General features: G+C 51.3%; 1 protein-coding gene across 1 annotated transcript; it reads left to right on the plus strand.

The window, feature by feature from the left end:
- The first annotated feature begins 290 nt into the window (after positions 1 to 290).
- Positions 291 to 27004, plus strand: SDR42E2 (short chain dehydrogenase/reductase family 42E, member 2). The gene is made up of 12 exons (XM_064362564.1): positions 291 to 1133; positions 1359 to 1657; positions 2113 to 2208; positions 4934 to 4991; positions 6319 to 6437; positions 7754 to 7829; positions 15195 to 15277; positions 17440 to 17577; positions 18134 to 18199; positions 20441 to 20504; positions 23592 to 23665; positions 26750 to 27004. Exons 1-12 carry the CDS (start codon positions 512 to 514, stop codon positions 27002 to 27004), a joined length of 1950 nt encoding a protein of 649 aa, XP_064218634.1. The 5' UTR covers positions 291 to 511.
- Positions 27005 to 27624: the final 620 nt, after the last annotated feature.

The following is a 27624-nucleotide window of genomic DNA, read 5'->3' on the forward strand; positions in this document are numbered from 1 at the left end:
AGACAGCAGCCACACTGGAGATTTTTATTTGTTTATTGAGACTGAGTCTCACTCTATCACCCAGGCTGGAGTGTAGTGGCACCATCTCAGCTCACTGCAACCTCCACCTTCCATGTTCAAGTGATTCTCGTGCCTTAGTCTCCTGAGTAGCTGGGATTACAGTTGTGCCCACCACGCCCAGCTAATTTTTGCATTTTTAGTAGAGATGGGGTTTCACCATGCTGGCCAGGCTGGTCTCAAACTCCTGGCCTCAAGTGATCTGCCCGCCTCGGCCTCCTAAAGTGCTGGGATTACAGACATGAGCCACCTTGGCCAGCCCATACTGGAGATTCTCGAGATTCTGAAAGGGACGGGTTCCCTGGGAACTCAAAGAGTCTCTAATTTCCACCTGGAGTTCCCCTCCTCCTAGAGGTCTAATAATCTATGTGACTTGAAACAACTCTAGAGCATTCTTTCTTCTATTTTTTTCCCACAGGTGGTCGGTTTCTGGGTCTGCATGGCTCAGTAGAGGATGAAGCCCAACCCCCTAGGCTCCTCCCCAGAGGCCTGCAAAGCTGCAGGCCAGGGTGAGAAGAGCTGCCCTGTCTGCCAGGCCTGTGGAGAGGTCTCAGTTCCAAGGTCTGGTTTAGGGTCTGAGTCAGGGCCTGCACCAAAGCCTGGTGCCATTCCAGGACCTGGACTGGGGCCCAAAGCTATTCCAGAACCTCAGGCGGGCTCTGGTGCTGTTCTGAGGCCTGGTACTGTTTCAGGAACTGGACCAGGTCTAGGGCCTGGGCCAGGCTCTGGGTCAGTACCTGCACCAGGAGCTAGGTCAGTACCTGCACCAGGAGCTAGGTCAGCACCTGGTCTAGGAGCTGAGTCTGTACCTGGGCCAGAAGCTGGGTCAGTACCTGGGCCAGGATCTGGGTCTGTACCTGGGCCAGGATCTGGGTCTGTACCTGGGCCAGGATCTGGGTCTGTACCTGGTCTAGGAGCTGGGTCAGCACCTGGTCTAGAATCTGGGTCTATACCTGGGCCAGGAGCTGGGTCAGTACCTGGTCTAGGACCTGGGTCTGTACCTGGGCCAGGAGCTGGGTCAGTACCTGGTCTAGGACCTGGGTCTGTACCTGGGCCAGGAGCTGGGTCAGTACCTGGTCTAGGACCTGGGTCTGTACCTGGGCCAGGAGCTGGGTCAGTACCTGGTCTAGGACCTGGGTCTGTACCTGGGCCAGGAGCTGGGTCAGTACCTGGTCTAGGACCTGGGTCTGTACCTGGGCCAGGAGCTGGGTCAGCAACTGGTCTAGAAGCTGGGTTGGCATCTGGGCCAGGATCTGGGTCTGTACCTGGTCTAGGATCTGGGTTGGCACCTGGGCCAGGAGCTGGGTCTACACCTGAGCCAGAGCTAGGGCCTGGGGTCAGACAGGGGCCTGGGCTCAGACAGGGGTCTGGGACTGGGCCCAAACCCAGGGAGTCAACAGCAACCCCAACACCAGCACCACAGCAGAAGACTCAAGCCAAACCCACAAAGGCTGCCAGGCAGAAGGTTCTGGTGACTGGAGGAGGAGGCTACCTGGGCTTCAGCCTGGGATCCCACCTGGCCAATAGTGGCACTTCCGTCATTCTGCTTGACCGCCGCAGACCCCAGTGGGAACTGTCCCCAGAAACCGAGTTCATCCAGGTACAGGGACAAGGGTCTTAGTAGACTGGGGTGGTGGTGATGGTCAGGGAGAGTGTTTGATGTGAAACCTGTGGTGTGGAGTTTAGGGGCAGAGACTCTGAAGCCAGACTGTTTGAGCTCCAGCTCTGGCACTGCCAGCTGGGCAGCTGTGGTCACAGAAAGGGGACAATAGTAACACTGACTTCACAGGGTCTCATTGGGAGTTGATGAGACAGTGCACATAAACCTAGCCCAGCCTCTGTGACCTAGAGAGTGTGCTGAATGAGCACGGGATGATGCCCACAGCGCCCTGGAGAATCCTTTAGTGAATCCTGCCCCACCAGCCTTTCCTGACACTACAGAGGAAAGGCTGGGCTGGGTCGGGGGCCGGCTCTGAGACCAGGCAAGGTGCAGAGGTGTTATCTCTTGCCTTGGACTTGAACACCCTGCCCTCATCTCTTTTTTCTCTGGTTCAGGCTGACGTCCGAGATGAAGAAGCCCTGTACCGTGCCTTCGAAGGGGTGGACTGTGTCTTCCACGTGGCTTCCTATGGAATGTCCGGGGCTGAGAAGGTGGGCTCCTCACACACAACACCTGCAGTTAGACAGAGTGGGGTTCCAGTCCCTGGCTCTGCCCTCACGCCCATCCGTTCCCTCTCACGCTTCACCTACTGTAGGAAGGACTTGGGCTATTCCCAGCCTGCATCTTGCATCCATGAGACCAAATACTAGTTTTGCCATTTTGGTTTGTTTCCTTTTGGGTTTGTTTTGTTTTGCTTTTGAGACAGAGTCTTGCTTCTTCACCCAGGCTAAAGTGTAACGTCATGATCTCGGCTCACTGCAACCTCCACCTCCCAGGTTGAAGCGATTCTCCTGCCATACCCTCCCCAGTAGCTGGGATTATAGGCATGTGCCACCAGGCCCGGCTAATTTTTGTATTTTTAGTAGAGACAGGGTTTCACCACATTGGCCAGGCTGGTCTCAAACTCCTGACCTCAGGTGATCCGCCTGCCTTGGCCTCCCAAAGTGCTGGGATTACAGGCATGAGCCACCGTGACTGGCCCTAGTTATGCCATTTTATAACTGTGTTACCTAGGGCAAGTTTACTTAACCTCTCTGATCCTCTTTCATCATCTGGAAAGTGAGGACATTACTATTAGTAATATCACAACCTCTTCAGAGAGCAATGTGATAGTATCCACCAAAACATACGGATACCCCTTGACTCAGAAATTACACTCACCTGTGCATTTGCAGCGTTGTTTTTAATAACAAAACACTAGAAATAACTCATCAGTTCAGGACTATTTAAATAAATTGTGTGTTTTTTGTTTTTGTTTTTATTTTTTTGAGGTGGAGTTTTGCTCTTGTTGCCCAGGCTGGAGTGCAATGGTGCAATCTCAGCTCACCGCAACCTCCGCCTCCTGGGTTCAAGCAATTCTCCTGCCTCAGCCTCCTGAGTAGCTGGGATTACAGTCACCTGCCACCATGCCCGGCTAATTTTGTATTTCTAGTAGAGATGTGGTTTCTCCGTGTTGGTCAGGCTGGTCTAGAACTCCTGACCTCAGGTGATCCCCCCCGCCTTGGCCTCCCAAAGTGCTGGGATTACGGGCATGAGCCACCATGCCCAGCCCAATAAATTGTTTTTTACAGTGAAATTCTCTGCAGCCATTCAAAAGAAAGAGCTGACTCAATGTATGCAGATAAAAAAACAGTTTCCAAGGCGCAAAGCAGTGTTTGGCATTCTCCTGTTTGTTTACAAAAAAAAGCGAAAGAAACTGTTTATTTCTATGCTCACACATGCTTACATGCTGATATTAACAAGCATAGATTATCTCTGGAAACACAGAAAATTTAACGGTGGCTGCCTTTAGGGAGGGGAAAGGAAGATTTGGAATCAGGAGTGGGAGGGAAACCTTTCACCATACACTCTTCTTACTGTTTGAATTCTTTTTCACCTTGATTGTGTTGCCTATGAAACAAAAACAGCCACAACAAGAATAGATATAGAGCCGGGCACGGTGGCTCACACCTGTAATCCCAGCACTTTGGGAGGCCAAGGTGGGAGGACTGCTTGAGCCCACGAGTTTGAGACCAGCCTGGGCAACATAATGAGACCCCTATCTCTATCTTTATTTATTTGAGACTGAATTTCACTCTGTCACCCAGGCTGGAGTGCAGTGGTGCGATCTCGGCTCACTGCAGCCTCTGCTTCCCAGGTTCAAGCAATTCTGCCTCAGCCTCCTGAGTAGCTGAGATTACAGGCACACACCACCACACCTGGCTAATTTTTGTATTTTCAGTAGAGACAGGGTTTCACCATGTTGCTCAGCCTGGTCTCAAACTCCTGACCTCAGGTGATCCACCTGCCTCGGCCTCCCAAAGTGCTGGGATTACAGGTGTGAACTACCATGCCTGGCCAAAAATTCTTAAAAGAATAAATATAGGTTGGGTGTGGTGGCTCATGCCTGTAATCCCAGTACTTTGAGAGGCGAGGCAGGTGGATCATCTGAGGTCAGGAGTTCGAGACCAGGCTGACCAACATGGTGAAACCCTGTCTCTACTAAATACAAAAAAAATTAGCCGGGCATGGTGGCACATGCCTGTAATCCCAGCTACTTGGGAGGCTGAGGCAGGAGAATCACTTGAACCTGGGAGGCAGCAATTGCAGTGAGCTGAGGTTGCACCACTGCTCTCCAGCCTGGGCAACAAGAGCGAAACTCCATCTCAAAAATAAAGAATAAATATAGCTAAAATATAGGCATGGAGCTCACCTCCTGGTGTTAAGAGAATTAAATGAGACTGTGGATCAGGAAGCCCTCGCCCTTTCCCTGGCTCACAGGAGCCCTCATAGTGGCCTAGTTTTTGTTTTTCACACCCCAGCTCCCTCATGAAGGCCCAGCCCATATTACCACGTCCACCTTACAGATAGGGAAACTGAGGCTTTGAGAGCAGGAAAATGACCCAACAGGTTCTGAGCCCCTCTTTTGTGCCAGGCACTGTACCACGTCCTCTCAAGTGTCTTATTAGGTCCTACCTGTCACCCAGGGGAGGAGGTCAGCCCTCATTTCACAGATGAGGTTGCTGAGGGCCAGATGTGGGGCAGAACCTTCCCTGGCAACCCAGGAAGATGGTGGCAGAGTCTGGCACCCACCTTCCTGGTGGGCCTTCGGGATCCCTGCTTCTGAGCTGAACATCCTGCTGCCCCACCCGTCCCCCCTGATGCCAAGCTCAGCCCTCCAGCCTCAGCAAGAAGGCATGGGTAGCACCATTACTTTCTCACTGTCTTGTCTTTTAGATGCAGAAAGAGCAGATTGAGTCTATAAATGTCGGAGGCACCAAACTAGTGATTGATGGTAGGTGCTCAGAGCTGGGTATGACCTGCTGTATACCTCCCCCTCTCTCCCTTCTCCTGCTTCAGGCCTGACTCCCAGGGTGTAGGACTGGGAGACAGAGGTGGGACCCTCCGACCATCAAAGGGAGGGCCTGTGGGCAGCACAACCTTGGTGCACTGCAGACCTGCCCAGGGCCCTGCATGGGTGTGTCAGTGCGGCCTTAGCATGTCTGGGAACATGGGGAACAGAGTTACCTCTCAGGGTTTAGGGGCTGGAGAAAGAAAAGTTGCAGAAGCTGGCCTGGCTGGGTGGCTCACGCCTGTAATCCCACCACTTTGGGAGGCCGACTGGGGTAGATCACCTGGGGTCAGGACTTCGAGACCAGCCTGGCCAACATGGTGAAACCCCCACTCTACTAAATATACAAAAAAATTAGCCAGGTGTGGTGGTAGATGCCTGTAGTCCCAACTACTTGGGAGGCTGAGACAGGAGAATTTCTTGAATCTGAGAGGCAGAGGTTGCACTGAGCCGAGATCACACCACTGCTCCCCAGCCTGAGTGACAAGAGCGAAATTCTGTCTCAAATAAATAAATAAGATTTTAAAATAAATAAGGCTGGGCATGGTGGCTCATGCCTGTAATCCCAGGACTTTGGGAGGCCGAGGTGGGCAGATGACCTGAGGTCAGGAGTTCGAGACCAGCCTGACCAACATGGAGAAACCCCGTCTCTACTAAAAATACAAAAATTAGCTGTGTGTGGTGGCACATGCCTGTAATCCCAGCTACTCAGGAGGCTGAGGCAGGGGAATCACTTGAACACGGGAGGCAGAGCTTGCGGTGAGCCGAGATCGCGCCATTGCACTCCAGACTGGGCAACAAGAGCAAAACTCCATCTCAATCAGTCAATCAATGAAAAGTTGCCGAAGCACCAAAATTGAAGACCCATGTGTGGGCTGCCTGGGCATGTCCTGCCTGATCCCACGTGTCTCTGATTCTAGAGATCTTTTTCTATGTCTCCATCCAGTGAGACCTTCTTCTGACCTGTCTCTGGCAAGGTAGCTCAGGGTCCAAGCCACGTTGAGAAAGAATAAGGAGCAGGCCTGGTTCCCAGGGACCCATGGAGCTGGAACTTGACCTGCACCCTCAGTTAAGGGCAGGAGACCCTTCCCTCCTGAACAGCTCTAGATTCTGGGAGGGTCCTGGGGGGCCAAGTTGTGTGTTGAAGACTTGGTGGAGATCTGCATGGCACCTCCTCAGCTGACTCCCTGCTCACACGTGTCCTGTGTGTGTGTCTGTGTCTGTGCACGTGTGTGTGTGTGTTTGTTGCTCTGTGCACCTGTTGCTGCAGTCTGTGTTCGCCGGCGGGTTCCGAGGCTCATCTATACCAGCACTGTCAACGTTGCATTTGGCGGGAAGCCCATAGAGCAGGGCAATGAGGACTCCGTGCCGTATTTCCCATTGGACGAGGTACCTGTCTTCCAGGAGAGGTGGGTGGGGCCCACGTCCTGGGACCCACAGCTCAGAGGGTAGGGATGGGTGGAAGCAGGGTGGGTTTCACAACTCAGGATGTGTCCTAGCAGGAAGAGGCCCTGAAAATTGGGTGGCTTCAGCACTCTTTTTTCAGCTGGTCACACCTGCAGGGGCATTGAAATCAGACAGGCCTGGCCTTAGCCTCAACCTGGCCACATTCTACCCATGTGATCCTGTCCCTGAACAAATCACTTAAGCCCTTTGAGCCTCTGTTTCTTTTTTTTCTTTTCTTTTCTTTTTTTTGAGACAGAGTCTTGCTCTGTTGCCAGGCTGGAGTGCAGTAGCATGGTCTCGACTCACTGCAACCTCTACCTCCTGGATTCAAGCAATTCTCCTGCCTCAATCTCCCAAGCAGCTGGGATTACAGGTGCATGCCACCATGCCCAGCTAATTTTTGTATTTTTAGTAGAGACGGAGTTTCACCATGTTGGCCAGGCTGATCTTGAACTCCTGGCCTCAAGCCATCTACCTGCCTTGACCTCCCAAAGTGCTGGGGTTACAGGCCTTGTTTTTTTCTGTTTGTTTGTTTGTTTTGAGACAAGGTCTTGCTTTGCTCTGTCACTCAGACTGGAGTGCAGTGGCATGATCTCGACTCACTGCAGCCTCAACCTCCCGGACTCAGGTAATCCTCCCACCTCAGCCTCTCGAGTAGCTGGGACTATAAGTGCCCGCCACCACGCCCAGCTAATTTTTGTATTTTTAGTGGAGACAGGGTTTCATTGTGTTGCCCAGGCTGGTCTCAAACTCCTGGGCTCAAGCGATCCTCCCTCCTGGGCCTCCCAAAGTGCTGGGATTATAGGCATGAGCCACCGCACTTGGAGAAGCCTCTGTTTCTTCATCCCAACATGATAACACTATCACCATGGGGCTGTGCAGAGCAGGAAATGAGATAAGCAATGTGAAAATGTCATGTGAACACAAAACGGCCACGTATAGGTAATTCACCCAGCAGGTGTCCAGCATCAGCCTTGCAGGGCAGGCGTCTGGGGCTGGCAGCAGCCTCCCTGAGTCGGGCTGCCTCGGTCATTGCTGCTGCTCTGAACCCAGTGCTCCTCTGCTCCTGTGGCTCTGGAAGGAGATGCACTGTTCTCCCACCCAGGGGGAGAGAAGTGGCCATGGGGCTCAGGGCTTGGCCATATCCCATTGGGACTCCCCAGGGAAGGTGCAGCCCTGGGGCTGGCCAGGCTGGGCAGGCATTGCCAGCAGCATTGCTGACCCTCTCTGGTGGTTCTGTTTTCCCTGGTGTCTGGCAGCACATAGACCACTATTCCCGAACCAAAGCCATCGCCGACCAACTGACCCTCATGGCCAATGGGACGCCTCTCCCAGGTGAGTATCGTGGGGCTCTGCTTATACCAAACGCACCTGCCCACTGCTGCCTCCTCCAACATATACGTGTGATTCATGCTAATGTGTGTCCAAGGCCCGCCTTGCTTTCAAAGGACAGTTTCCCAGGGCCTTGGCTGTTCGTCGTTCGGCACATTCTGAGCACCTGCTGTATGCCTGTGCCCCTCCAGGGATACAGCCCAGAAGAAGTCAGGCCCAGTGTCTGTCCTTACACAGTCAGGTGGGGAAGCGACTTGAGCAAACCCAAGTCTAGCTCTCTTTTCTACTGCACAGGAGTGAATCCTGCTTTAGGGGCCCTCTTTACACAAAAGAATACCAAATGATGAGTGTGGAATGAGATGTATAACACTTTGGAAGGGCCTTGCAAGGGAGAGGCCCAAAAGCTCAAGCTTCAATGACTTCCCAGAAAAATCCACCTTGGCTGTCTTATTTATTTGTTTGTTTTAGAGATAGGGTCTTCTCTGTTGCCCAGGCTGGAGTGGAATGGCACAATCATAGCTTACTGCAGCCTTGAACTCCTGGGCTTAAGTAATCCTCCTGCCTCAGCCTCCCAAGTAGCTGGAACAGAAGGCATGTGCCACCACACCAAGCTTACTTTAAATTTTTTTGTAGAGATGGGGTCTCACTATGTTGTCCAGGCTGGTCTCAAATTCCTGGCCTCAAGTGATCTTCTTGCCTCGGCCTCCCAAAGTGCTGGGATCACAGGCATGAGCCACCACTCCCAGCCCCATTCTTTATTCTACTTTTTCCTTTATTTTAGTTTTATCTCTTTTTATTTTCATGGGCTCTTCTCCCACAGATTGCATGCTAACTTTATATGCAAAGGTCTAATTGACTCTTCACAACACCCCTTTTAGGTAAAAACCTTAGGTATCCCTTGCTTTCTACACTTCAGAGCCAAATTTATTCAGATAAATTTCATGCTATCCAGATTATCAGGAAAGTTGGGTCGGTGTGGTGGCTCACGCCTGTAATCTCAGCACTTTGGGAAGCAGAGGTGGGTGGATGGCTTGAGTTCGGGAGTTCGAGACCAGTCTGGACAACATGGCAAAATCCTGTCTGTACAAAATATATATATATTTTTTATATTGCTTTCTAAAATTCAAAAAGTAAAAAGAATCAGATAACTTCGTTTTCCTTTACTATCAAAACCATCTAAACTTGAGAGCCAAGTGGATTTGGAGAGTCAGAGGGCTTAAAAATTATAATCCTCCCCCGGGCACGGTGGCTCACGCCTGTAATCCCTGCACTTTGGAAGGCTGAGGTGGGTGGATCACAAGGTCAGGAGTTCGAGACCAGCCTGGCCAATATGGTGAAACCCCATTTCTACTAAAAATACAAAAAAAAAATTAGCCGGTTTGGTGGCGCATGCCTGTAATCCCAGCTACTCTGGAGGCCGAGGCAGGAGAATTACTTGAATCTGGGAGGCAGAGGTTGCAGTGAGCTGAGATTGTGCCACTGTACTCCAGCCTGGGTGACAGAGCGAGACTCCATCTCAAAAAAAAATTGCTAATTCTCAATGTACAAGTGAGAAAACTGAGACAGATGAACTGACTTCACTGAAGGTCATACTGCTATTAGGTGGTAGAGGTGGGATTTGAACCCCAAGAGAGTTTAACACCAGAGCCTGGGGCCTAATCACTGTGCAGCGCTGTAGCCCCAGCTAAGCAGGTCCCTGAGCAACGGCTCTTTTCCCTAAAATCTTTCCCACCCCACTCCCCATCACCCTGGGCCAGTCAGGCCTGGACCCCTGATCCCAGTGGAACTATCCTGCTGTTTTCCCAGGGGTTCAGTCTTGTGCAGTTGAATTCTTTCCTCTACCTGGGGCCTCCGCCGGCCAGCTCAGCAACCTGTACTCTAGACACCTAATCCTCCAGCCAAGAATTATTTATATGAGCATCTGCAGCTTTCCATGGTCAGGAGAGTCACGGATACCCTGGCCCTCTGCGAAGTAGCTGTCTGATGCCCCGCCTGCCAACATCAGCTGCAACCCGACCTCCCCCCACTATGCCCAGGTGACCCCGAGTTTAAAATTAGCTGCAGGCTGTTTACAGGAAAGCTCACCCGATACCTGCCTTCCAGGAGTCCAGCTGCAGTCACCTGGGGTCATTTCCACTCCCTCCTATCCAAGCGGGTTCCTGAAACTGTTCTTCTGACTCGGCGCAGGGGTCCCTAGTCCTGAGAGCAGAATCCTGAGGCATGCAGATCCCAGCTCAGTGTTAATGCAGTTATGTCCTCCCGTCTTCTGTCTCTGGGTGTGTTAGTATCCTGTGGCTTTCATGACAAATGATGCCACCCAAACTTGATGGCTTAAAACAATAGAAATGGGCTGGACGCGGTGACTGACACCTGTAATACCAGCCATTTGGGAGGCCAAGACGGGAGGATTGCTTGAGCCCAGGAGTTCAAGACCAGCCCGGGCAACATGGCAAAACTCTGTCTCTACAAAAAATACAAAAATGACCTGGGTGTGGTGGTGCATGCCTGTGATCCCAGCTACTCAGGAGGCTGAGGGGGGAGGATCACCTGAGCCCAGGGAGATCAGGATGGCAGTGAGCTGTGACCCTCCCTCAAAAACAAAGAAACAAAAGACAATCATTTCTTCTCTCACCATCCTGGAGGCCAGAAGTCTGAGATCAAGGTGTCAGCTGGGCTGCACTCCCAGAGGCTTGGGTAGGCTGCACTCCTTCCTTTTTTTTTTTTTCTTTCTTTGAGATGGAGTCTCACTCTGTCACCCAGACTGGAGTGCAGTGGGGTGATCTGGGCTCACTGCAACCTCTGCCTGGGTTCAAGCCATTCTCTTGCCTCAGCTTCCTGAGTAGCTGGGATTACATGCATGCGCCACCATTCCCGGCAAACTTGTATTTTTAGTAGAGATGGGGTTTCACCAGTTGGCCAGGCTGGTCTTGAACTCCTGACCCCAGGTGATTCGCCCACCTTGGCCTCCTAAAGTGCTGGGATTACAGGTGTCAGCCACTGTGCCTGGCCTGCACTCCTTCCTCGTCTCTTCTAGTTTCTGATGGCCCCAGCATTCCTTGGTTTCTGGCTGCATTGCTCCAGCCCCTGCCTCTGCCTTCACACAGCCTTTCCTCTTTTCAATCTGTCTCTTCTCTGTGAGTCTCATAAGGACACTTGTCATTGGATAGAGGGCCCCCCCTCGATAACCCAAGATGATCCATCTTGAGATCCTCAATGACATCTGCAATGGCCCTTTTTCCAAATAAGGTGACATCAGTAGGTTCTGGGACATGGATATATCTTTAGGGGGCCACCATTAACCCACTGCACTTGTCCTCAAGGTAAAGTGAGGGGCTTAGAGGATGTAGCAGTTAGGGCATTCGGTTATGACCCAGAGACACTGGCCCCAGCTCATTTATCAGGAGAAAGGGAACTTATCTGGGAAGGATGTGGGCTAGCTTCTGGAAAATAGATTTCTAGAAATGCAACCACCAGGGCTTGGAAAGGACAGTGTTAAGGCAGCTTCAGGGACCTGGGTGGCAGGAACTGATGACCAGTCTCCTCCGGGTGACTCTATTCCTAGGATTTTAGTCCCCAGTGTCAATGATATCAAGAGTCCCCCTCCTGGGTGAGAACATCCCATGGCCACCTTCTAAACTGATGGACCCCCTAAGACCTCATGCAGAGGGGGAGGGGTTCCCCAAAGGAAAGCAGTCATAGAAGATGACCCACCCTGGGATTCCATACCAAGGTTCAGCCCCTTCGGGAACCTGAGCCTTGGGAGGGAGAGAGAGTGGAACCTCTTCCCAGAGGCTCCATTTTAGTTGAGAAGTTGGGGCTGGGAGTTAATTAATTTATAAAATTAAGGTGGGGCACAGTGGCTCACCTGTAACCCCAGCACTTTGGGAGGCTGAGGTGGGTGGATCACAAGGTCAGGAGACCAGCCTGGCCAATATGGTGAAAACTCGTCTCTATTGAAAATACAAAAGTTAGCTGGGTGTGGTGGTGGGTGCCTGTAGTTCCAGCTACTCGGGAGGCTGAGGCAGGAGAATTGCTTGAACCTGAGAGGTGGAGGTTGCAGTGAGCCGAGATGGCGCCACTGCACTCCAGCCTGGGCAACAGAGCAAGCTTGTCTCAAAAACAATAAAATAAATAAATAAAAATAAAAATTAGCTGGGTGTGGTGGCATGAGCCTATAGTCCCAACCACTTGGGAGACTAAGGTAGAACGATTGCTCGAGCCTGGGAGGTTGCAGTGAGCCGTGATGACACCACTGCATTTCAGCCTGGGCAACAGAGTGAGATCCTGTCTCTAAAAAAGTTAATTAATTAAGTCATTAAACTGGGTGCAGTGGCTCACACCTGTAATCCCAGCACTGTGGGAGACTGAGGCAGGTGGATCACCTGAGGTCAGGCATTTGAGACCAGCCTGGACAACATGCGAAACACTTCATCTACTGAAACTACAAAAATCGGCGGGACATAATGGCACGTGCCTGTAATCCCAGCTACTCGGGTGGCTAAGGCAGGAGAATCTCTTTAATCTGAGAGGCGGAGGTTGCAGTGAGCTGAGATCGTGCCATTGCACTCCAGTTTGGACAACAGAGCAAGACTCCATTTCAAAAACAAAAAGTCATTTAAAATTTTTTAAAATATATTTTTTAAAGTTCTAGCATTCTGTAGCACTACATAGTGACTATAACTAACAACTGTTGTGCATTTCCAAATAGCTAGAAGAGTGGATTTTTTTTTTCTTTGAGACACGGTCTTGCTCTGTCACCCAGGCTGAAGGGCAGTGGTGCTATCATGGCTCACTGCAGCCTCAAACTCTTAGGTTCAAGCGATTTCCGCACCCCAGCCTCCCAGAACACTGGGACTATAGGCGCACACCATGGTGCCTGGTTTTTTTTTTGTTTTTTTTTTGTCAGAGATGGGGTCTCACTTTGTTGCCCAGGCAATAGATATGAACGTTCCCAAGACAAAGAAATGATAAACGTTCCAGATGATATTAATAGATATGCTCATTACCCTGATTTGATCATTACACATTGTATTCATGCATGGAAAAACCTCAGGTATCCCTTGCTTTCTAAACTTCACAGCCAAAACATCACACCTTACCCCATGAATATCTACAATTATTATGTGGCAATAAAAATAAAAGAAAATTTTTTTCATCTTAAACATGAATTATGGCCGGGAACGGTGGCTTACACCTGTAATCCCAACACTTTGGGAGGCCGAGGCGGGTGGATCACCTGAGGTCAAGAGTTTGAGACCAGCCTGGCCAGCATGGTGAAACCTCATCTCTACTAAAAATAATTAGCCAGGTGTGGTGGTGGGTGCCTGTAATCCCAGCTACTCAGGAGGCTAAGGCAGGAGAATTACTTGAACCTGGGAGGCAGAGGTTGCAATGAGCCGAGAGATTGCACCATTGCACTCCAGCCTGGGCAACAGAGTGAGACTCTGTTGCAAAAAAAAAAAAAAAGCATGAATTATTATAAACTGAAAATTTTGTAGGTGTTCTTTTATATATATATATATATATATATATATATATATATATATATATATATATATATTAGAAACAGTCTCACTATGTTGCCCAGGCTGGTCTCAAACTCCTGGGCTCAAGCAATCCTCCTGCCTTGGCCTCCCCAAATGCTGAGATTACAGGCATGAGCCACTGCTACCAGCTAGTAGGTGTTCTTAAGACAAGATTGACATATGTCTGTGGCAGCCCTTCAGACTGTACTCCCAGATTGCCCCAGGAGAGACATGTTCACCCACTTCTTCCACTTGGGTCCCTCCAGTGGAGAATTTGGGAGGCCCCGGATGCAGCTCTGTCCAGGTCTGGGGAACTCCACTGGGATAGAGCAGTGAAAGGGGGACAAAGCCCGGCTCTTTTGCGCGGCTCTAGTCTTTCCTTTCTCCATTGATTGGAAAGTATAGCAGCCACCCCCACTTCCAAAGCACCCATTTTCCAGGTGAGGAAACCAAGGCTCAGTGAGCTGAAAGGCAGCGTTTACTGTTCGCCTTACTGCTGAGAAGCAGGGGCATTAGGGGAAACGGTGTGGACTTCGGGTCCCCATCTCAGTTCCACCGCGCTGAACTGTGTGACTGGAAGCAAATCACATCCCTTCTCTGAGCTATGGTTCTTTTATCCATAGGCAGGGATTATAACAGCTCTGACCTTGGCATGCCAGAACACCAGGAACATGGAAGGACCTCTCTGAGAGTCCTTGTCTCTTAGATATCTATTATATCATCCTTACCTATACATAAGGACCTCTCCTGGTCCTTATCCAACTGATGATTAGAAAAAGAAGAGAACAAAGCTGGGCATGGTGGCTCACGCATGTAATCCCAGCACTTCGGGAGGCTGAGGCAGGCGGCTCATTTGAGGTCAGGAGTTTGAGACCAGCCTGGCCAACATGGTGAAACCCCATCTCTACTAAAAATACAAAAATTAGCCGGGTGTGGTGGTGGGTGCCTATAATCCCAGCTACTTGGGAGGCTGAAGCAGGAGCATTGCTTGAACCTAGGAGGCAGAGGTTGTAGTGAGCCAAGATTGCACCACTGCACTGCAGACTGGGCGGCAGCATAAGACTCCGTATTTTAAAAAAAGAAAAAAGAGGGAACAAGAGCTATGGGCATGAGGGCGTGTGCATCTATGTGCATCTGTAAAATGGGCACAATGGTACTCTCAAGGAGTGTCAAAGGAAATCACTCTGCCGAGTTCTTGATAAACAGACCGCCTGTGCAGATGTTTGCATCTGGCATCTGGCTCTTAACTCTGTGACTGCACTGTGAGGGCTGGGAGGGCAGGTACCGTTTACATTCTTTTTTTTTTTTTTTGAGACGGAGTTTCGCTCTTGTTACCCAGGCTGGAGTGCAATGGCGCGATCTCGGCTCACCGCAACCTCCGCCTCCTGAGTTCAGGCAATTCTCCTGCCTCAGCCTCCTGAGTAGCTGGGATTACAGGCGCGTGCCACCATGCCAGCTAATTTTTTGTATTTTTAGTAGCGACGGAGTTTCACCATGTTAACCAGGATGGTCTCGATCTTTTGACCTCGTGATCCACCTGCCTCGGCCTCCCAAAGTGCTGGGATTATAGGCGTGAGCCACTGCGCCCGGCCTCATTTACATTCTTTACAGGATCCAACCAGGGTTGGGGGCAGGGGGGTTGGAGGTAGGAGTGAGACTCTGAGTAGTGTCTGTTGAATGACTAATTGACTAAAAGAATAACAAATTGAACGAGGAAGCCCCTGGGCCACTCTTCCTCTCTAACCTGTCCAGGTAAGGACCAGGAGATAGAGGTGGCCTCTCTCTCCCTCTCCCTGTGGGTTGCTCCTCCCCTGACCCCTGACCACGCTTCCCTGTGTGCTAGGAGGAGGCATTCTTCGGACGTGTGTGCTCCGGCCCCCAGGGATCTACGGCCCTGAAGAGCAGAGGCACCTGCCCCGTGTGGCGGTATGTCATCCCCACCTTCAGCACCCGAGTCAGAGAAGGATCCTGGCCGAGGTGCACATTGGTCAGGCCCTCCCAGCCCATGGTCCCTGCACCAGTCTTGAGTCTAAGTGTCCCGAGCCTGGGACCCTCGGTTCTACAGGATGTCCCCACTGGTCCCCAGGCCCCTCAGAGCTCCTGGCAGGAACAGAGGTCTCAGAGTGTACCAGCCAAGCCAAGGCATGGGTAGAGGAGCCATAGAGCTGTGACCCCAAAAAGGCAGAAGGGAGCCTGTTGCCTTTACTCCCATGGGGGCTCCCTGCAGCCTGGATGGTTTCTCCCATGCTGGGAGCACAAGTGTCTTCATACAGAGAGCCTCTCTCTAAAGGCTTGCCGGAAATATAGGTGCCAGAAATATACTACAAGGGGCTCTGGGCCCTGTCCTCAAATTTCTCAGGGAGACAGACACCGCAGTCACAGCTTCAGTATGGGAGGGCTGTGAAGAGAGGAGCACAAGAAGATGGGCCTGGTAGGGGAAACCCAGGAGGGCTCCCTGGAGGAAGTGATGTCTGTGTTGTTGGAAAAGAGAGAAAGGAATTAACCAAGGAAATGAGGTGGTAGAGAGAAGAGAGGCCAAACAGAGAGGACAGCTTGGGGACAAACCTGGAAGTGAGAAAGATCATGATTGTTTTAGGAAGGAGCATTAGGTCCCTGTAGCTGGATTCAATCTGGGAATGCAGGATCATGAGAAGCCACAGTTATTAGTGGGGAGAAGTGCCAGTCTGCAGTTTCAAAACATTCCTCTGCTTGGCTGTATGTCTTTTTGTTACAGTCAGGGTCTCACTCTATCACCCAGGCAAGAGTGCAATGGTGTGATCACGGCTCACTGCAGCTTCCACATCCTGGACTCAAGTGATCCTCCTGCCTTCCAGGTAGCTGTGACTATAAGTGTGCACAACCATGCCTGATTGACTGTTTTTATTTTTGATAGAGATAGGGTCTCATTATGTTGCCCAAGCTGGTCTCAATCTCCTGGCCTCAACCAATCCTCCTGCCTCAGCCTCCCAGTTACTGGGATGACAGGCATGAGCCACTGCACCTGGCAATTTATTTATTTATTTAGTTAGTTAACTGGGTTCTTAAGGGATGTGGTCAGCCCCAGTGACTCTCTTCCCATTCATTTACTCATTCATTCAGAAAATACATATCGAACTATATGTGCCCCGCACTGTTCTAGGTTTGAGGACAGATCAGTGAACAAAACAGATGATTCCTGTCCTTGTGGGGTTTATCATCTCACATGAAGAGATAGATGATAAACAATGAACATGTTAAATTCAGGCAGGGCTTGGTGGCTCAGGCCTGTAATCCCAGCGCTTTGAGAGGCCGAGGCAGGTGGATCACTTGAGGTCAGGAGTTTGAGACCAGCCTGGCCAACATGGTGAAACCCTGTATCTACTAAAAATACAAAACGAGCATGGTGGCATACACCTGTAATTCCAGCTACTCAGGAGGCTGAGGCAGAAGAACTGCATGAACTCAGGGGGCGGAGGTTGCAGTGACCAAGATCTCGCCACTGTACTCCAGCCTGGGCGACAGAGCAAGACTCCATCTCAGAAAAAAAGGAAAAGAAAAGAAATCAAAGAATCTTACCTGCAGGAGGCTGGGTAAAAAAAAAAGAAAGAAAAAAAAAGAATCTGCCTCGCTGGGCAGAGAACAGACTACAGGGGCTGAGGGTGGACACAGAGGGACCAGTTAGGAAGAACTCTGTGTCCAGGTGAGAAGAGGGTGGCTGTCGGAGTGGCGAGAAGCGGTCAGATTCTGGATAGATTTTAACAGTTGAGCCAATTGGATTTGCAGGTGGGTTGGACATGGCATATAAGACAAATGAGAGTCAAAGGTGGCTTTAGGGTTTTAGCCCAAGCAGCACAGTGAACTGACCAGTCCACTGGGAAGGAAGGGAGGCGTGGGGTGAGAGGGATGGTCAGATGCTTGCTCCAGGAGCTGGTGAGTTTGAGTAGTCTGTTAGACAACCTGGTGTTGATATCCAGAGGTCATTGGATACATGAGCCTGGAACACAGGGACCTGGCCTGGAGCTAGAACCTGGGGAGCCATCAGCATCTAGATGGAATGCAAAGCCACTCTGGGCACAAGCCTATGTTTACCACCCACCCCTCTCCACCAGGGCCACATCAAGAAGAGGCTGTTCATGTTCCGATTTGGGGACCGCAAGGCACAGATGAACTGGGTCCACGTGCACAATCTGGTGCAGGCACATGTGCTGGCAGCCAAAGCCCTCACCGCGGCCAAGGGCTACGTGGCTGTGAGTCCCCTGTGATGCCCCCAACCACCTTCCCCGCAGGGCTGGAGGCAGGGCGCCCCATCCCTAGGGGATTCCTGGATGGCACACAAGATTTCCCCCCAACTTCAGATGGCTGGTGGGACTCTCAGCCCAGGGAAGCTTGGGGGAAGCAGGTTGGTGGGGTGTGGAATTCCTTATAGAGCATCGTTAGCTCTTCTCTATGACCATGTGAGGTTGGCATTGTTGATCCCAGAATAACAGTTGCCAAATTCTAAGCCTCCACACATATTGTCTCCTTTAATCTTCACAACAGTCCAAGAGGGAGATCTCAATATTATCCTCCCATTACTCAGAGGAAGAAACTGAAGTACAGAGAGGTTGGGCAACTCCATGGAGGTCACACAGCTAGTCAGTGTGGTCATCCTGGAATTCACGGGGAATAGCTCCAGTGTGTCCTCAGGTCTTGGGGCTGCTCCAGAGAACTCAGGGTTGGAGCAGCTGCTGGGAGCCATCTGGAAGGGTGGGGCCAGGCTGCTGGAGAGAAGGCTGACTGTCCCCTCCCACATGTCCCCTTCAGAGTGGGCAGGCATACTACATCAACGATGGGGAGAGCGTCAACCTCTTTGAGTGGATGGCCCCACTGGTAGGTGCCCAGATGCCCCCCACCCCGAATGATCATTCTGGGATCCCTGACATTCTCTTCTTCTTTAAAAATTTTTTTTTATTTTTTTGAGATGAAGTTTCTCTATTGTCGCCCAGGCTAGGGTGCAGTGGCGCAATCTCGGCTCACTGCACCTCTGCCTCCCGGGTTCAAACAATTCTCGTGCCTCAGCCTCCTGAGTAGCTGGAATTACAGGTGCATGCCACCACATCCAGCTCATTTTTGTATTTTTAGTAGAGATGGGGTTTCTTCATGTTGGCCAGGCTAGTCTAGAACTCCTGACCTCAAGTGATCCACCCACCTCGGCCTCCCATAGTGCTGGGATTATAGGCATGAGCCACTGCGCCCGGCCTTTGGCCTTCTCTTCTTGTCCTTTTCTATTTCTAAAAGGCCAGAAGATTTCACGTTAAAAACCAACCAACTCTTTGCCCCGTGAGATGGCTCACATCTGTAATCCCAGCACTTTGGGAGGCTAACACAGGAGGATCGCTTGAGGCCAGGAGTTTGAGACCAGCCTGGGCAACAAAGCAAGAACCTGTCTCTGCAAAAATAGTAATTCAATTAGGCAGATGTGATGGTGGTGCACCTGTGGTTCCAGCTGCTTGAGCAGCTGAGGTGGGAGGATTTCTTGAGCCCAGGAGTTCAAAGCTGCAGTGAGCCAAGATTGCACCACTGCACTCCAGCCTGGGTAACAGAACAAGACCCTGTCTCTAAAAATCAGTTTTTTAAAAAACAGCTCTGGCAATAGTATTCACTGGGCAACACTGGAACTGGCTGGAGCCCTTGAGGGGCACCATGTGCTCCTCAGTTACCTGCAATTCTCTTCCACCCTGCTTCCAGGCATTTTTGGTTTGTTTGAGATGGAGTTTCACCCTTGTTGCCCAGGCTGGCGTGCAATGGCTCGATCATGGCTCAGCACAACCTCTGCCTCCCAGATTCAAGCCATTCTCCTGCCTCAGCCTTCTGAGTAGCTGGGATCACAGGCATGCACCACCACACCCGGCTAATTTTGCATTTTTAGTACAGATGGGGTTTCACCACGTTGGTCAGGCTGATCTCAAACTCCCAACTTCAGGTGATCCACCCGCCTTGGCCTCCCAAAGTGCTGGGATTACAGGCGTGAGCCGCCAAGGCCAGTATGTTTTGTTTTGTTTTGTTTTGTTTTTCTTTGAGATAGAGTCTCACTCTGTCACCCAGGCTGGAGTGCAGTGGCACAATCTCAGCTCACTGCAACCTCCACCTCCCAGGTTCAAGCAATTCTCCTTCCTCAGCCTCCTGAGTAGCTGGGATTACAGGTGCGCACCACCCTTCCTGGCTAATTTTTGTATTTTTAGTAGAGACAGGGTTTCACCATGTTGGCCAGGCTGGTCTTGATGCTTCCAGATTTACGTTCACTTCTAGCCCTGTGGAGGTTTGCTTGAGAACCACCTGTTATGTGTTGAGGCTCTGAAAGAGGTATGTGGAAGAGATAAAAGCGCAAGGGAGGTGGTGTTTTGTCTTTGGGGGCTCCCCACACGGCAGCCCAGGAACTCTGGTGTCCTCTAGAGCAGCCCAGACTCCTAGCAGCCAGGCTTGTCTGGAAGGGCTAGACCAGAAAGCCCAGGCTAGAGGACAGTTTTTCTCCTGACCTGGAGAATGTTTATGCCAGTCAAGGGCTCACTTTATCCCATGCCAGCCCGTTCTGCTGCATCCCTACCGCCCTCCGCACACACGCTGCGTTGTTGTTGTTTTCTCTTTAATAACAGAAAAGTCAATTCTGGAAAAATCAGATTCTACGTAAGTGCCTTGGAGTGTCTCAGATACAGACAGATGTAGGTGATAATTAAATGATGTGAATAATCCCAAGTTAAAAAGCTACCTGGCAGGTGTAACAGCTCATGCCTATAATCCCAGCACTTTGGGAGGCTGAGGCGGCAGGAATGCCTGAGGCCAGGAGTTTGAGACCAGACTGGGCAACATAGTGAGACCCCCGATCTCTGCAAAACAATTTTTTTTTTTTAACTATCCCATGCTTTCAATTCCTCCTTGGGTTTTCTGGGTCAAGGTGTGGATTTCCTTTCAAGACTGGCACAGGCTTGGTGTTGGCTGCAGGGTCTGCCCCCTGGGGTGGGTTGCGGGGGAGACAGGAGGTACCTCCGCTGGCCCCCAGTAGAGGGAGCGTGTGGCCTTTCCACACCAGCCCCTCAACAACCTGTTCTCACCCCAGGTCGTGTTTCTTTGCAGTTTGAGAAGCTGGGGTACAGCCAGCCCTGGATCCAGGTGCCTACTTCCTGGGTCTACCTGACAGGTAAGGAAAGGAGTGTGGGTAGTAAAGCCCTCTGTGCCCCAGGTGTACCTTGCATAGCCTTAATTGAAAATTAGGGCCAGGCGCCATGGCTCACGCCTGTAATGCTAGCACTTTGGGAGGCTGAGGCAGGCAGATCACCTGAGGTCAGGAATTCCAGACCAGCCTGCCCAACATGATAAAACCCTGTCTCCACTAAAAGTACAAAAACCAGCCGGGTGTGGTGGCACATTCCTGTAATCCCAGCTCCTTGGGAGGCTGAGGCAGGAGAATCGCTTGAACCCAGGAGGCGAAGGCTGCAGTGAGCAGAGATTGCACCACTGCACTCCAGCCTGGGTGACAGAGCGAGACTCTCAAAATTTTAAAATAGAAAAGAAAAAAACTCAGGGCCAGGACTAGGATGAGGACAGTGAGGCACTGTGGATGCAAAATTTAAGGAGGTCGAGCAGCAACTCCAAGCCTGGTTTTGCACTTGCCTGGTGCTGGGAGCAAGTGCCTCCTTAAATTCCACACCCTAGTCCCACCTTTTCCCACATGCAAGGCAGCTATAATGGGCCCATTGCAAAGATGAGGTGGCTGAGGCTCTGAGAGGTTAGCGACTTGCTCAAGGTGCCACAGTAAGAAAGTGGGAGAGCAGAATTCACACCTGGGCTTGGCAGGCTCCTCGTGGCGCTGCTGGGAGGTCCCATGCCAGTCAGGAGGGCAGGGAGCCCTGGGGCTGTTCTGTCCCCCAAGGTCACTCTGAAGTTAGAGCTGCTTTAGAACAAACAGAGACTCCATTTTGATCCCAGATTCTCCTCCTGTCCCTGAAGGTCAATCTCGACTCCCACCTCCACCCCCGACAGTGCATCCTGGCTGCTGCCCTTCCCTCTGTCCCCAGCACCCATCTACTGGCCTCCTCCCAGCTGGAAGGCAGAGCAGGCTTCAGACATGGAGTGACCAGGCTGAGGGGATGGTAGCCCTCCAGCCCAAATAGCTGCGTTCCAGGGACGCCTGTTGTATTTTAAATGCATCCAGTGGCTTGCTATTAAAAGCAGGGGCTTGCAAATTTGTGTTCACCATGGTACACGTGCAGAGCAACTTCTCACATGCAGCACTGTCACAGTGATTGGCACTCCTGGCCTTGAGCCACAGCTGTGGGCACTTGGAGAGGATTGTAAATGTGTTCCCAATTCCCAGTGAGCTAAAAGTAACTCCGTGCTTCTCAACCCGGGTTGCACTTTACAGTCACCTGAGAGCTTTTAAAACAGAGAAATGTCTCAGCCACACCATTGACCAATTAAATTGAGATCAGCAGGGAGGAAGCAGGAGGGAAGTGTCAGTATTTTTTATTTTTTGAGTCAGGGTCTTGCATTGCTGCCCAGGCTGGAGTGCAGTGGCATGATGAGCTCACTGCAGACCCAACCTCCTGGCCTCAAGCAATCCTCTGCTTCAGCCTCTCAAGCCTCTAGGACTACAGGCTCCTTCCGCCAGGCCCAGCTGATTTTCATACTTTAGTAGAGATGGAGGTCTTGCTGTGTTACCCCGGCTGGTATAGAACTCCTGAACTGAAGCAATCCTCCCACTTCAGCCTCCAGAGTAGTGGAGATAACAGGCATGCACCTCTGTGCTGACTATTTTTAAAAATTTTTTAGAGATGGAGGAGGGTCTCACTTTGTTGCCTAGGCTGGTCTTGAACTCCTGGCTTCAAGATCTCCTCCCTCCTCAGTCTCCCATACTGGGATTACAGGCATGAGCCACCATACCTGGCTCTCACCAGTATTTTTTTTTTTTTTAATAAAATAGGTAGATCATGATAGACCAGGAACCAGTATGTTTTTTAAATTGGTCCCATGTGCAGCCCAGTTTAAGGACTGTTACTCCAACCTCCTTCTCTCCAATTCTAGAGAGCAAATTGGAGTAGAAGTGAGACGAGATTATTATATGAATAACTTTGAATCTGCTCAGATTTTTTTTAAAGCTTCAGTCCTTTAATTTTGTATTTTATTTTATTTGAGACAGAGTCTTGCTGTGTCGCCCAGGCTAAAGTGCAGTGGCATGATCTCAGCTCACTGCAACCTCCAACCCCTGGGTTCAAGTGATTCTCCTGTCAGCCTCCCAAGTAGCTGGGACTACAGACACATGCCTCCACGACTGGCTAATTTTTGAATTTTTAGTAGAGGTGGAGTTTCACTATGTTGGCCAGGCTGGTCTTGAACTCCTAACCTCATGATCCGCCCACCTCAGCCTCCCAAAGTGCTGGGATTACAGGTGTAAGCCACTGCGCCTGGCTTTTTTTTTTTTTTTTTTTTTTTTTTTTGAGATAGAGTCTCGTTCTGTTGCCCAGGCTGGAGTGCAGTGATGCAATCTCAGCTCACTGCAACCTCTGCCTCCCGGGTACAAGCGATTCTCCTGCTTCAGCCTCCCCAGTAGCTGGGATTACAGGTGTCCACTACCACGCCCGGCTAATTTTTGAATTTTTAGTAGAGATGGAGTTTCACTATGTTGGCCAGGCTGGTCTTGAACTCCTGACCTCATGATCTGCCCACCTCAGCCTCCCAAAGTGCTGGGATTACAGGCGTGAGCCACCGCGCCTGGCTTTTTTTTTTTTTTTTTTGAGATAGAGTCTCGTTCTGTTGCCCAGGCTGGAGTACAGTGATGCAATCTCAGCTCACTGCAACCTCTGCCTCCCAGGTACAAGCGATTCTCCTGCTTCAGCCTCCCCAGTAGCTGGGATTACAGGTGTCCACTACCACGCCCGGCTAATTTTTGTATTTTTAGTAGAGATGGGGTTTCACCATGTTGGCCAGGCTGGTCTCAAACTCCTGATTTCAGGCAATCCAACCACCTCAGTCTCCCAAAGTGCTAGAATTACAGGCCTGAGCCACTGCACCCGTCCCAGTCCTTTAATATTAAAAACAAGTTACTTGTGACTTATTTCACAGCTAAACAAGGCACCCCAGCATGGGCTGCTGATTTAAAGGAATCCAATGACTTTTGCAAAGTGACCTCTAGCAAAGCAAAATGCCCCCCATTGATTTGTCCCTGAGAGCCTCCCAGGATTTTGCATAATGCGAGGCCCCTGGTCACTGGTCCCCTCCCTTCCCACAGCGGCAGTGATGGAGCACCTGCATCTGGCCCTGAGACCCATCTGCAACCTCCCACCGCTGCTCACCCGGAGTGAGGTAAGTGAGCTGCTGCTATGGGAGCCCCAGCCCTGCTTCCCCTCCCTCCCTTCCCACCTCTCCCTGCCACCCCCACTGCTGCCACTCCTTACCCCTTTGATGCCATGATGACAGATGCTTGTCTGAGGTCTCCATGTGGGTCCAAAGCTGGTGCTAGCTCTGTTACGATCACCCCAACCTCTGAGCTTTTGCTGAGGCTGTGCCTTCTGGGTCTGAAATGTGACAGCTCCAAGCCCATCCATCATCACTGTTCTTTCATTCATAAGCATCTTGTCTTTCCAGCCAGACTGGGGGCTCCCAAAGGCAAGTTTCAGGCCATTCACTCCTTTGAATGTTACCAATCCCACCAACTCTCAACACACACACACAAAACAGCTGATAGTTCATGTTTACTGAATAAGTATATATTAAGTACCTACTGTATACAGAATATAATTCTTTTTATGAGACAGGGTCTCACTATGTTGTCCAAGCTGGTCTCAAACTCCTGAGCTCAAGAGATCCTTTTGGCCAGGTGTGGTGGTTTGCACCTATAATCCCAGTGCTTTGAGAAGCTGAGACAGGAGGATCACTTGTAAGCACCTCCCTGGGCTTGTACCAGCCCCTGCCCCGCCTTCTGGGTTTGAGCGCACCTCCACTCCACCCCTTGAATCCTGGCCACACCCATGAGGCCAGGAGTTTGAGATCAGCCTGCGAAACATAGCAAGATCTCATCTCCACAAAAAATTTTAAAATTAGCCAGGCAAGGTGGTGCGTTCCTTTAGTCCCAGCTCAGGTGGGAGGATCGCTTGAGCCCAGGAGTTCAAGGCTGCAGTGAGCCATGATCACACCACTGTATTTCAGCCTAGGAAACAGATGGAGACCCTACCCCTAAAAGAGAGAGAGAGAGAGAGAGAGAGAGAGAGAGAGTGAGTGATTCTCCCCCTTCAGCCTCTTAAGTAGCTGAGATTACAAGCATGTGCTACCATGCCTGGCTCAGAATACTACTCTCATAAGAATGATGATGCAGGTTTATATTTTCTTAGTTAAAAAAGAGGATGTTTTCATCGCAGACTGTAAATAGCAAAGCAGTAGGTGGCGGTTGAGGTTATTTGCAAAAATCCTTCCAGCCCACTCTCTTGTTTGATTATCTCTGATGCCCTGCTAAGTTAGAAACGTCAAAAAGATCGTGATCTCCATTTTATGATGAAAAACTGAGCATGAGGAAAATTAGTGATTTGTCCAGGGCCACACCATACTGGAGTTGGCTTTAAACTCCATGTTTAGTGTTCTTTAACCAGGGGAGTCAGAGAGGGAGAATGCAGAAAGAAGGAGTGACTTCTCCTTTGAGCCATCTAGATTAGTAGAGGAGAGAATAAGATGATAGTGACCATCTCTTGGGTGATGACAATATGCCAGCCACTGTGCTTTATTTCATTTCATCTTCATTACCACTCTGAGTTGTAGACTCCAGAGAGGAGGAAATGAGACACACAGTGAAATAACCTGCCCATGGTCACTCACTTAAATGGCGAGCTAGGATTCGAACCCAGACCTCAGTGATTTCAGGCTTAACTATTAGCTTTTGAAACGCATCAGGAATCGCATCCATATAAAATAGGTGCCAGGCTGCTGCTGAATTGTGATCAGGCAGGGATGTGGCTCCTTAAGTTGGAAATTTCCTTCTTCAGCCCTGGGGTAGTCTCCTTAACTGTGGAAGTTCCTTGGCTGTGGCTCGGGTACCCTCTGCTGGTCAATCTGTGACACAGCAACCAGCCCTCCAGTTTGACTTTACAGCCTTTTATGCATTTAGCATGTATGGAGCATTTCCTTTAGTACCAGGCACTGAGCTAAGCAGTGGAGGCGAGAAGACCATAGTCCTTACCCTCGGGGAGCTCCTAGTCCAAAGGGGAAGACATCCCATTGACCAGGCAACTCAACAGTGTAATTAGAGCCATTCTTGGGAAAATCACAAGAAAGCCAGCGCACACAGAAGGGGCACCTAGGCCAACTCTGAGGAAGTCAGAGGACGCTTCCCAGAGGAGGTGACATCTAGAGACATCTAGGTGTGTTAGGGACCTTGCTTATCTAGCGTAACTCAGCTCCTGTGCTCCTCAAAGCCCTGCACTTGCTGACTGGGACAAAAAGGGATAAATACTGGCCTCTCTCCTTACCCCCAATTAAGCATCCAAGACCACAGGTTTGACCCCAGGGGCTGTTTCAGTGGCATTGAAGAATCCAGCAGCTGATGAACTCTTCCCCAGGGTCTGACTGAAGAACAAGAGAAGAAATGAGTCAGGTGGGAGGGCATCTCCAGGTGCCAGCACAGCAGGGAAAGACTTAGGCTAAAATCTGGCTCCCCTGTGTGACCCCTGGCAAGTCACTCAACTTCTCTGACCGTTTTCCAAGTATACACAGAACAGATAGTGCTAGTACCACGTTAGAGGATTAAATGAGGTAAGGCGTAGAAAGGATTTAGCCCAGGCCAAGTGCAGGGTGTGTGTTCCTTAACTGACAGCTGTCATTACTACCCTTGAAACCAGTGGGCCCCAAGCCATCTGGCAGCAGGGGAAACACAGCTTAGAGAGTAATCAGTTCTGCATAATTGAATACCTCTCAGGGAAGCTTAGTTAATAAGCGAGGGCGTGAAGGCTGCGCCTGGGGCCCGCCTAGCCACAGTTGGTCTGGAGCCGGGGGCAGGAAGCCAAGGTCGTTTCTGGCAGGTGTTCAGCTTCTCCTCGCGGATGCCTAAGAATGTATCAAGGGCCTCCCGAGTCCCAGCACCGTGCTAGGCCGGGAAGAGGAGTGTAGGGGTGAGATCTCTGCTTCTTAAGGATCAAGGGGTTAAATAGGGTGCGAATTCAGCGGGGCTGGAGGGGGCGATGCAGAGGGGCAACCTCCAATAAAAATGAAGATGGAAAGAAGAAAGGAAGTCCTCCCTAATGAGGGCATCGCAAGAGCAAGACGCTGCACTTGGGTTCTTTTAAATCGCTGTGCAATGGAGGGGACATTCCTGCCCTCTCTTTTCCCTTTCCGTGAACAGCGAGGTAGAGGATGCCCCCTTCCCACGAGCCCCGCCCTCGGATGCCCCACCTGTCCCCGCAGGTGCGCAGCGTGGCCGTGACGCACACCTTCCAGATAGCCAAGGCCCGGGCCCAGCTCGGCTATGCGCCGGACAAGTTCAGCTTAGCCGACGCCGTGGAGCGATACGTGCAGTCCACTAGCCGGCTGCCCCGCAGCTCCACGGCGCAGACGCTCCTGCGGCTGCTGCTCGGACTGCTGCTGCTCCTAGGTTTGCTCGCCCTGGCCCTGCACTTCCTAGGCCTGCAACCTCTACAGGCCGCCATGAAGCGCCTCTGACAGTCCACCGTCCGCCACCCGCCGGGGTGGGCCCTGCTGCACCTTTGCCCTCGCCCAGCTCCCTCGGCTGGTACCAGCCCCTGCCCCGCCTTCTGGGTTTGAGCACGCCTCCGCTCCTTCTCTTGAATCCTGGCCACGCCCCTGAGCCGCCTTCCAGACTCAGCCTCGCCGCTCGAGTCCTGGCCGTGCCGCTGACTACTCCCAGACCTTGCCCCGCCTTCTGGGTTTGAGCACGCCTCCGCTCCTTCTCTTGAATCCTGGCCACGCCCCTGAGCCGCCTTCCAGACCCAGCCTCGCCGCTCGAGTCCTGGCCGTGCCGCTGACTACTCCCAGACCTTGCCCCGCCTTCTGGGTTTGAGCACGCCTCCGCTCCTTCTCTTGAATCCTGGCCACGCCCCTGAGCCGCCTTCCAGACCCAGCCTCGCCGCTCGAGTCCTGGCCGTGCCGCTGACTACTCCCAGACCTTGCCCCGCCTTCTGGGTTTGAGCACGCCTCCGCTCCTTCGCTTGAATCCTGGCCACGCCCCTGAGCCGCCTTCCAGACCTAGCCTCGCCGCTCGAGTCCTGGCCGTGCCGCTGACTACTCCCAGACCTTGCCTCGCACCCTCCCTGTGTTTTGGC

Source organism: Aotus nancymaae, unplaced genomic scaffold (assembly GCF_030222135.1).
Source record: "Aotus nancymaae isolate 86718 unplaced genomic scaffold, 86718_ANA_hifiasm-v0.15.2.pri h1tg000049l, whole genome shotgun sequence".
NCBI lineage: Eukaryota > Metazoa > Chordata > Mammalia > Primates > Aotidae > Aotus > Aotus nancymaae.